General features: G+C 40.6%; 1 protein-coding gene across 1 annotated transcript; it reads left to right on the forward strand.

Annotated features, from left to right (window-relative positions):
- Nucleotides 1-1,369: 1,369 nt before the first annotated feature.
- LOC104502858 lies at nucleotides 1,370-9,922 on the forward strand (the record flags this gene model as incomplete). The annotated part of the gene is made up of 6 exons (XM_010155075.1): nucleotides 1,370-1,496; nucleotides 2,371-2,483; nucleotides 3,150-3,293; nucleotides 5,277-5,495; nucleotides 6,919-7,101; nucleotides 9,789-9,922. Coding segments are annotated over exons 1-6 (896 nt in total), but the record flags the coding sequence as incomplete, so codon positions are not given.
- Nucleotides 9,923-11,010: the final 1,088 nt, after the last annotated feature.

Genomic DNA, 11,010 nt, shown 5'->3' on the forward strand with positions numbered 1-11,010 from the left:
CAAACCATTCCATGATTCTATACACTTAGAACTACTGTATTCCTATGGACTCCCACTGTGAGAGATACCACGCCAGCCAGGATGAGGCTTAATAGTTCAATAAAGACTGATAGACACTGAAGTCTCTTGAAGACAAACAGAGAAAGCTTGCCCTGTGCTAAATTCTCAACTGCTTGTATGGGTTATCTAAGCTAAGCTGCCAATTAAAACTAGCTTGATTATCTTTACGTGATGCTGCAGTCCATAGTTGTGCAATTTTATAGCATATTCCTGCCTGTTATACTTAATCTTGAAATAGAATTAAATTACTCAAATGAGGTCATGACTGAATGATGGAAATGATGTATGAAATTCAGTGTAGGCTAACGCAAGGTGGAAGGGAGCAATCTTATCTCTATATACAGAAAATGAGTTTTTTGGTTCACTGCAAGCATTTAGAAAAGAGATTTTGGGGTTGTAATAGGCATGTTTCTGTGAAGAGCCAGTGCTCATTATCAGTAAAAACCCAAGCTGACTGCTAGCTCTTGCTGGGAAAGGCAGGAAGGGTAGAACTGAGAACATCCTGAAGTCATATAAATCCATGTCTGCCTGTCCTAAATGCTGTGTGCAATCTGTTTCTCTTTCCCCATCCCAAAAAAGCCTATAGTAAGATTTTATGACAAGGGTAACAAATACGATCATAGCCATACAGTGTCATTTAGTGAATATCCTAGGCTTTCCCAGTCTGGAATAGAGGATTGAATGGGATATGAAATAGAGCTATACAGTTGTATGTTGTATTGAGATGGTGAATTTTTTGTGATTGTTTTCTACATGTTTTATCATAAAATGGAAATGTTTGGAGGCCAGGTGGACCCTTGAAACAAGTAACAAAATAAAACATGAAATTATTCTGCACAAATTTTGTGAGGAAGTTGCATGGCTTCTTGCTCCAGGATTGTGTAGATGATAAAAGTTTTTGTGGTTGCCAAGGGCAAACAGGTGAATTACTCTAGCAAAAATCTCTCAAAGGCTGGCAGTGCCATCTGTGAACAAATGATGTCCCTTTAGCTTCCAGAGGACCCTGAGCTGAAATTGATAGAGACCAGGGAAGTACTTGGAGAAGTAGCACTCTATAGTTGACCTGTTCTTATAGATGTTTGCTGCTGGCCACTGCAGAGATAAGATGATCGGGTAAGAAGGACCCCCTCCCATGCAGGCATTTTCATGTTCATGTCATCTGAAGAGTGCTTGCACAGAGACTTATATGTAAAGACCTCAGGCTTCACACTGAGTTTCTCTTATGACTAATCCTTGGTTCATAGAACCATAGTCAGGATCTCCCTATGTAAGTAGTATCAGTAAAATTCTGATGTTTCATCTTCTTTCTGCAGAGTGTGTAGCAAAAACTGGCATGATTTTGCTTTGTGGAGAGATCACATCCCAGGCTATAGTAGATTACCAACAAACTGTAAGAGACACTCTTAAGAGGATAGGTTATGATGACTCTTCCAAAGGTGAGTTCGTTCCTTCATGTGTTCATTCTTGGGTCTGTTCTGCATCTGGCCAAAGTAACATTAGTATGATCTTCTGGAAAATAAAAAGAAATGTATTTCCAGGCCTAGGAGAACACTGAACAGAAGTTGTTATGCATTTTTCAGTGCCTGGTGCTGAAGGAGCTATTTTAAGGTGGCATACATTTAAAGACTTATTCTTAAAAGGGCCAGGTACCTTTTGCTTCTCTGCTGCAGAAGTAGTGTTTGCACAAAAGTCAGAAGATGGTTACATCTGCTGCTTTGTACAGTGAAAGCTTTTATGTCCTTGGGGTGCATAAGCCTGTGACACTTGAAGTGCACACCCACAGGAATTCTTTGTGTATTCTTAATGTATTTCCCAAAGTAGCTTTCTTTCAGCAGTTGAACCGCTTACACGGCTATTCCCCTTCAGTCTTCCCTTTTCATGAGTGATAGTTACAGCTTTTCTCTAACTCTATTGAACCCTAGAACCTACTACAAGAAAAATTGAATACAAGTTTCTGGTAAAATTTTCCACACCCTTCTGCCAGCTTCAATAGCTAAATGGTTTAAACCCTAGTCATCATAAGCAGTGTAACCAGCTTTGGTGGGACAGCTTCTAGGATTACACTTACCCTCTCAGCTTCAACAGCTCAAGTTTGAACTAATACTACTAACTTGCCTACATCCTGAGACCGTTATATAAATGTGCTGATTGACTGCTTCTATCAGCAATACAAAACATAGTATAGGAAGCTTACATGCTTAGAGTTTTAAAAGTTTTAGCCAAGATATCTTGATAATCCCTAAAAACTTCTCTCGCAATTTGTGAATTCTCAAGAATGTATGATCTAACATTACAAAACTCTTTCTCTAGGACTGGACTATAAAACTTGCACAGTTTTAGTGGCCTTAGAACAACAGTGTAAAGAGATCAAGCATGCTGTCTCCCATGGCAAGAATGACGATGACATTGGAGCAGGGGATCAGGTAATGGGACTTAATTCCAGGCACTTACTCAAATTTAGGTTATGAACAAGCAGTTAGAATTGCATTGGACCAGAGTATTTCCTTAAAAGTTATTGTGCAAAGTGTAAGAATTAGCAGCTAAACACAGTGCACTCTCCTAAACACCAGAGTTGTAAAAAAGTAACACAGCCTTCACTAGTTTCAGTGAAAGTGGCTTTTCCCATGTCCAGTGGCCTTACTGGATAGAACCACATTGAAGCTTTTTATCAGATGATGTCAGTTTCTCATCTTTCAAGTCCTTTGAGTAGCTTGGTTTTACTTCTTAGGCATCAGATGCTTTGTTATTTTAGTTGTCATGTGTGGGGAGAAGATTGAACAGTCTTTATGAGCTTTTTGTTTATTATGCTTTTTAGAGTGGATTCTCATGGATGCTTAAGGCAGAGTCATTCTTGGGAACCAGACCCTGCTGTGACTCTGATTCTTGTGCATGCAGGTACACAAAGAGTTATTTCAGGCTGGTTATATGTCAAAGTGTATTCACTCCGCATAATTACTGCTGCCTCTTTCTAGGCTTGAGTTGTTTTAAAGTACTATATGGCAAAGATAGGTGTAGAAATGGAAAGAAAACATGGAAACAAGTGGCTTATTTCCCCATTTTTGAATGCAGTTCCCTGTCTTTCAATGCAGGGTTTGATGTTTGGCTATGCCACTGATGAAACTGAAGAATGTATGCCCTTAACAATCCTCCTGGCACATAAACTGACTGCAAGCATAAGGGCTCTGGAACGAAATGGAACATGGCCCTGGGTTAGACCAGATGGGAAAACACAGGTTTGTAACATAGATGCATAAACTGTAAGGGTGAGAAACAATAGAAATACTTTACCTGGTCTGCTACTAAATCAGAATTCTTTTTTGTCAGAAATGGTGCTATGATTTTCATCTTCCAAGATGGTGAGAGTTTCATAAAGTACCTTTGTATGTAGCACACATGCTTTGTTTAAACTGGTTTATTAGTTATTGTTTAAACTATTTTATCAGTTTGGCAGGTCTCTTCAAAATAACACTTGTATTTTGCTTCTTTTCCCCTGGAGATTAAGATAAACAAATCAGGGGTTTTTTTTCTGAATAAATATCAGTATTCAAGAGGCATGGACTGGGATAATGCTATGGTTTCTCAGTTAAACAGAGCTGTTCTTGACTCAAACCTCACATATACTTGTGCTGGTTTGAGTCAGGACAGAGTTAATTTTCTTCACAGTGGCTGATATGAGGCTGTGTTTTGGATTTGCCCTGAGAATAGTATGGATAAGGTGTTTTTTCAGTGGCGCTAAGGAGTGCTTGCACCAATTCAGGGACTTTTTCAGCTTCTGATACTCTGCCTGTGTTCCCAGCTTTCTCATTCTAAGCAGTGTGTTGGGACACAGCTCAGACAGCTAACCCAAACTAACCACAGGAGTACTTCATTCCATAGCATGTCTTGCTCAGTATATAGGCCGGGGTGGGCCAAGAGGCTATAGGTAGCTTACTTGCTCACTTGTTCATTAGCTCATTTCCTAACTTGTTTGTTCATTCAGTAGTTTGTTGGTGGGTCAATTGGCTTTCCCTGTTGTGCTGTTGCTTGTGAGGCTTGCTCAGACTCTGCTGCCAATGCCCCCTGGCTTTTGCTGCTCAGGACCTGCCTGGGTATCAGTCTGCCAGTGGTGAGCAATTGTCTCATATGTTTTATTTCATTAAATGTTATTAGTAGTGTTGTTAATATTATTAGTATCACTATAATATTCATTTATATTCAATTACTAAATAGTTCCTATTTTAATCCATGAGCTTCCTTGCCTTTTACACCAATTTTCTTCCTCCACTGGAGGAGGCAGGGAGGTGAGTGAGTGGCTGTGTTGTACTTGTTTGCTAACTGAGGTTAAACCATGACAATACTATATGTGATCAGTGGTCAAAGCCACTGACAGCTGTGTTGCAGAGTTGAGTGGATGAGTCACTGAACCTACTGTTAGACTGATGTACTTAGGTAGTCTCAAAGGCAGTAAGTTCTCTGTCTTCCATGCTGTGAAATCTGCAGAAGAAAGGAAAGCCATACATATGGCATCTCCAAGACAGCAATTTGTTTTAGTCTTAATTTCTGTTGCTTAATCAGGTTGAACTGCATTGAGTTACACTGCTGATGTTGCAGTGCAACATGAATTGCATCCCTGCCTTTTGTCAGCAGTGCATAGAACATGTAAACAGACTGATTTCTTTATGACTAATCTATCCAAGCATTTTTGAAGGGTGTGAAAGTAGAAAGGCCTTCTTAGTCTGTAAGAAAACCCATATTAAGGATGAAGAAAAGCCAATATGTATTTGTATGTACACAGAAGTCACGCAATAGGTAGAAAACTATACAGCCCATCATACCATGAGCCACTGTTGCTCATTATAGTAGGGTCTTCCAAAAGTTGTTTTGGCTTTACTTTGGTGATTCACTATTAGAAGTTATGTTTACTTGTGAAACCATGAATGATTTTGGCAACTGCCAGTAAAATCTTAGGCTTCTGTGGCTTTCTTGTTATTAATTTGCTTCTTTGGGGCAATGCATGTAATATTATTTGGTTAACTCTTTCAGTAGTGGTACTTCAGTATTTTCTCTATTTTTTTTTTCTTACATTAATTTTAAGCCATGGTAACAATCCATCATTTTTCATCTGATTTCCCTTCATCTGTTTATTTTTTACTGCAGAATATACCTGAGGCTCATTTTCAGTTTTCAAACTGATGCTCTTGGCCTTGAGTATTCACTATCCTTTTTTTCTTCTCTAGGTCACAATGGAATACAAGGAGAATAACGGTGCCGTGGAGCCCATCCGAGTGCACACACTTGTGATTTCAGTACACCATGCCCCGGACATAACTCTTCAACAAATACAGAAGGAATTAATGGAGAAAGTTGTTAAAAAAGTCATTCCAGAGAAGTATCTTGATGATGACACAATTTATCATCTCCTTCCAAGTGAAAAGTTTGTAGAAGGTGGTCCTAAGGTGTGGTACTTTGAAAGGGGACAGCCTATACAGACTTGGATTCTGCCTTGATACATACTTCTAAATGTTCTCTTGAGCAAAAGTGCAGTGAACTGCTATACCTTTAACCAAGAAAGTAAATATATTTTTACGGAAGCTTCAGTCATTTCTACTGGAGTTTTCCTACTGGACAGCTGGCATTTAAACTCAAGCTGTACCTGCTAGGACAGCCAAATACACAGATTCTTGGATCTTTGTCTTGCTTTCAGGAGTATTTTAAATGACCAAAAGCCAGCCCTTAAGTTTTATGCTAAAATACCTGACTGGAAGTCTCTCTTCACTTTCACAGTAAAAATCAAAACCAGAAATAACAACAAATCTGATCTTCTGCATCAAAGTTATTCAGAAAGCTGACCAAATTTCAAGGTAGACCTTAACATATTAAGTCTCAATAGTCAATAGCATTTGACATGTGTTCTGCATTCCAGGTGCTGGTACTAGGTAAGCAGGTCATTGTGGTTACATTATTGGAAGTATTGTTACACAAAAGGATCTAGTTTTGTATAAAGAGTTCAGTGAAGCATTAAAAATACAAGGTGTGCTTATGATCACACTGGCATGATATAGGGATACTGCTTTCATGGAGGCATAAATATGGCAGCTTTACTGCCATATTACTTATCTGGGGATTTAAAATTAGTGCATTAATGCAGTTTCTCCTCTTTCACAATGCAGTTTCTCTGGAGTTCATTTATCAGCTTGCAGTCACAAGTTTTGCTAATCTGACAGAAAGTCAGTACGTCTGCTGTTTGAACAAGTTGGATCAGCTCATCAAGTTGTAGGAGGCAGGCAAAAGTCCATGCAAGAGGGTGGGACTCCATTATCGGGGGCACAGGCAGGCAGGAAGTATAAAGAAGTAGTACTTGTGCCATTAGTGAACCATTAAGGTGAACTCAGCCAGAATTTCTTAATACTCTCGTGCTGGCAGCACTGAGCTGCAGTTCTATGAAGTCCCCTTTAGTATGTGTTTCTAAGTGAGTTTATCAACCTTCTAGGTCATATATAATCTGTTTTTCAGGAAGGCTTGTGCCTCTAAATTCTTGACCTCCATCACGTGTTACTGAGTCAAGCCACTGGCCAATAATTGAGAGGTAGTATTTTATGATTGCTAAATAGAAGGGAGCACACTTTTTGTGACGTTTACAGTTGTGCCACATTCTTACTGGTCTTCAAAACGCAGTGCAGCACAGACTGCTTAGTGTATCTCTGAAAAATACTCCAGTCACGTAGACCTCATTCATTAAACAGTTGCATGTGAAGGCGAACATGGTGAAAAATGAGTCATATCTGTGGCAAATACAAAACAAAGCTGTACCCAATAACCTAGTATGGGATTGGGTAAAGTGTTGTGTCTCATGAATGTACTCAATTGTTTGTCCTGCAGAGTGATGCTGGACTGACTGGCAGGAAGATCATTGTTGATACCTACGGAGGCTGGGGAGCCCATGGTGGAGGTGCATTCTCTGGAAAAGATCCCTCCAAAGTTGATCGCTCTGCAGCATATGCAGCTCGCTGGATTGCAAAATCTCTGGTGAAAGCTGGACTGTGTAAAAGAGTACTAATCCAGGTAAAAGCAACCATGAAAGTAATACAGAAATTCTGTCTCATGTGTGGTCACCCACCCAGAATACATACTACCATTATGGCTTTCCTAAACTACCAGAAAAGCATTTCTCATATTAGAAAGGGGCTCCAGGAAATTCCTCTGGGGGGTGCATTAGTAAGGAGCCCTGTGAGGGAAATCAAAGACACAGGCCAGGACGATCCTAAAATAAGGGGTGTATTCTCAGTAGTATTCTTTCTTCAACTGTTGTCACCATCCCTGGTCTAGGTACTTCTTTGCATCATCCTGGCTTCAGCTTTCAGCAACTCTAGTGATCCTCTCCACACACATGCATGCCCAGCACTCCAACCTGAGCTGCACAGCACATTGCAGTTACGTTAGCAGTGTCTAGTCATAGTTGTGCAACCTGCTGTACTACATAGGCATATTAGTTGTAACTTAAACTATTTAAAGCTGTATTTGAAATTAACTAGAAGTTACCATGGGTTCTCCACTGTGTGTTCCTAGTACACTACTGTGGTATGAGGTGTGGCTAAAAGGAAAATTCAATTGTTTTTAAGAGTTTAAAACAAGAACGACTTTCATCAGTCTTACATGCTCAGAACAAATGTACTTCTTTCCTTGTTCATGAATTTTTGGGACTACTAGGTCTGAGAAGTTGAAAGAGGTTCTTTTTGACCCCTAGACAATTTCACCATTATACATGAACCCAGTGTGAATACTAATACTAAACAGTTGAGGTTTGTATAGGCAGTTTGCAACACATACTTATTCTGAGTAGCTGCAATGTAATAACTTTAACCCAGTACAACAGATTACTACAGTAGAAAGTAGCAATGATCTGTCTAATGTTTTGCTGGAGAAGTGTGTTTAAAACCTTATACTTGCTCTGTGGACTAGAGGAGAGGCTCACTGGATGTGGTGATAATCCATGACATAGTATTCAGACACCCAATTAGGAGCAAGGTCCCTTGCTTTAGATGTTCGTGTGTTTGATACCAGATTAAACTTAAAGTTTGGAGTTAGTCAAGGGAAAGGGAAATTTGGAATAAGCCAAACACAAATAGCGATGGCTAGCAAATTGTTTATTTTTTTTTTTTTTCCCAAGGGGGTAGAAGGCAAACTTCTGATTTCTTTGTATGCATATTTTGAGTGGTATTTTTGAACACATACTCACTGTCTTAATTCTTGAGTTATGTGGCAATGTTGTTATTCCAGTAATTCCCAGGGACCCACCTGAGCCTGACTCTAGACAAGGCAAGATTGAATTTGTTAACAGCAAACTATGGAGATGTCAGATATTAGCAATAAATGTAAGATGGGAGGAGATAGGAGGATGGGAGAGCAGAAAAGCAAATGTCCTGTGAAGGCACAGAAGGCTGGATTAAAGATTAACAGAAGGAAAAATTAATCAAGTGCAAATGCAAATGTGTTTTCAGCCCATTAGTGTCTGTGTGCTACAATAAGACCTTGACAGCCTCCACCGAGACTGACAATTGAGCTGGCTCTGCTATGGATTGTTCCCATGCTAATCACCTTTTCATACTGAAAGGGCAAAATGGATGATGGAGGGAACTGCAGGCTAATTAGTTGTATAATCTCACAAATTTCATGTAGGCTTTACTTAGGATGATGTAAAATCGTTGGCTCATTGGTTAATGAAAAACAGAATCAGCAAGATCTCTAAATTAGCTAAGGCAAAGATAGCCTTGATTAGGGCAATTTCTAACAAAAATCAGTTCTTGGTTACTAAGAAGTATATAGAGAGAACTGAGCCATTGGGCTATTACTTCTTGAAACCTGTAGAAAGCAGACACAATGAGGAAGACCACTGGAAGTCACAGAAAGGTTTGCATTGCTTAGTGACATTCAAGCAAAATCTATTTTCATCCAAATACACCACAATGGAAGAAAATTAAGTGTATGTTAGCCAGTAGTGCAGTAGGACTGTATTTTGAAAAGGGAATGATTGGTAAAACCAAATACATTTCAGAAGAACCTGCCAGTGCTGTGCAGTGTTGTGGTGAAAAGCAGCTAATGTGATTCTTGGATGTCAGAGAGGAGTTATAGAGCCCCTCCGTCCTCTTGTGAACTGCATGAAATTACAGGGAACACTTCCTGGATTACTTTGTTTACTTCTGAGAGCAGTGTTTTAAAAAGGATGTGAAAATACTAGATAAAGTTCCAGGGAGCGTATGGAAATAACTCACTCTGGAAAAACAAGTCAGAGTGCTTTAAGAACATGGACCTTTTTGTCATCATGTCCCAGCTAATAGGACATGATGCCTACGAAACTCTGCCTAAGAAAGCAAACCAAACCTAACCAAACCAAACCAGAAATATCTGTAGATCTCCTAGTCTCCAGTGTCAAAGGCATGAAATCCCTGTGTCTAGCTAAGCTGAAGGATGCAGAATATCAGTATCTGAGGATGTCTGTAAAGTACGGCTTTTGCTTTTAAGGATTGTCACTTAGTTCAGACATTTGACCATGCTGAGCGTTCTGTGAGGAAAACAAGATAATTTTCTAACATAAAAGACAAATAGCAAAATGATATCTCCTCGCTTTCTTTATGCAGAAAAGGTGTGGTTAATCTTCCCTCAGTATGTAAGATAAACTTTTCCTTCCTCTTAAGCAAAAAGTAGGAAGGACTGTTTTAACTGTGCTCGTGTTCTATGCATGTGTTCTACAGCTATCATATGCTATTGGTCTGAGTCATCCTCTTGCGATCTCAGTGTTTCATTATGGAACATCAGACAGATCTGAAGAAGAACTGCTTGAGATCGTGCAGAAAAACTTTGACCTACGCCTTGGAGCTATCATAAGGTTTGTGTACTATTAGTATTTACTGAAAGGAATCATATTTTAATGCTCTCCTTAACAGTTTAATGTTAAAATTTCTGGCTGCTAACCTCATGAAAGTCACCTGCATCATAGAATCACAGAATGGTTTAGGTTGGAAGGGACCTTAGAGATCATCTAGTTCCAACACCCCTGCCATGGGAAGGGACACCTTAAACCATGTTGCTCAAACTCTCATCCAGCCTGGCCTTGAACACTTCCAGGGAGGGGCATCCACAACTTCTCTGGGCAACCTGTTCCAGTGCCTCACCACCCTTTCTGTGAAGAACTTCTTCCTGATATCTAATCTAAATCTCCCCACTTTCAATCTAAACCCATTACCCCTTGTCCTGTCACTACAGGACCTGGTAAAAAGTCCCCTCAAACTTCCTTGTCGGTCCCCTTCAGCAACTGGAAGGCTGCAATAAGGTCACCCTGGAGCCTTCTCTTCTCCAGGCTGCACATGCCCAACTCTCTCAGCCTGTCCCCATAGCAGAGGTCCTGCAGCCCTCTGATCATCTTCGTGGCCTCCTCTGGACTTGCTTCAATCAGTTGGTATCATTCTGATCGTGGGGGCTCCAGAGCTGGACGCAGCACTCCAGGTGGGGTCTCACAAGAGCAGAGTAGAGGGGGAGAATCACCTGCTGGCCATGCTTCTCAGGATACTGCCAAGGATACAGCTGGCTTTCTGGGCTGCCAGCACACACTGCCAGCTCATGTTCAGCTTTTCATCCACCAGTACCCTCAAGTCCTTCTCCTCAGAGCTGCTCTCGATCCATTCTCTGCCCAACCTGTACTTGTGCTTGGGATTGCCCCAACCCAGGTGCAGGACCTTGCACTTGGCCTTGTTGAACTCCATGAGGTTGGCAGTGGGCCACCTGTCCAGCCTGTCAAGGTCCCTCTGGATGGCATCCCTTCCCTCCAGCGTGTCGACCGCGCCACACAGCTTGGTGTCATCAGCAAACTTGCTGAGGGTGCATTCAATCCCGCTGTCCATGTCACTGACAAAGATGTTAAACAGTACCGGTACCAGTACCGACACCTTAGCAATGCCACTTGTCACTGATCTCCAT

The sequence above is a fragment of the Eurypyga helias genome, unplaced genomic scaffold, assembly GCF_000690775.1.
Source record: "Eurypyga helias isolate BGI_N326 unplaced genomic scaffold, ASM69077v1 scaffold40457, whole genome shotgun sequence".
In the NCBI taxonomy this organism is placed as follows: domain Eukaryota; kingdom Metazoa; phylum Chordata; class Aves; order Eurypygiformes; family Eurypygidae; genus Eurypyga; species Eurypyga helias.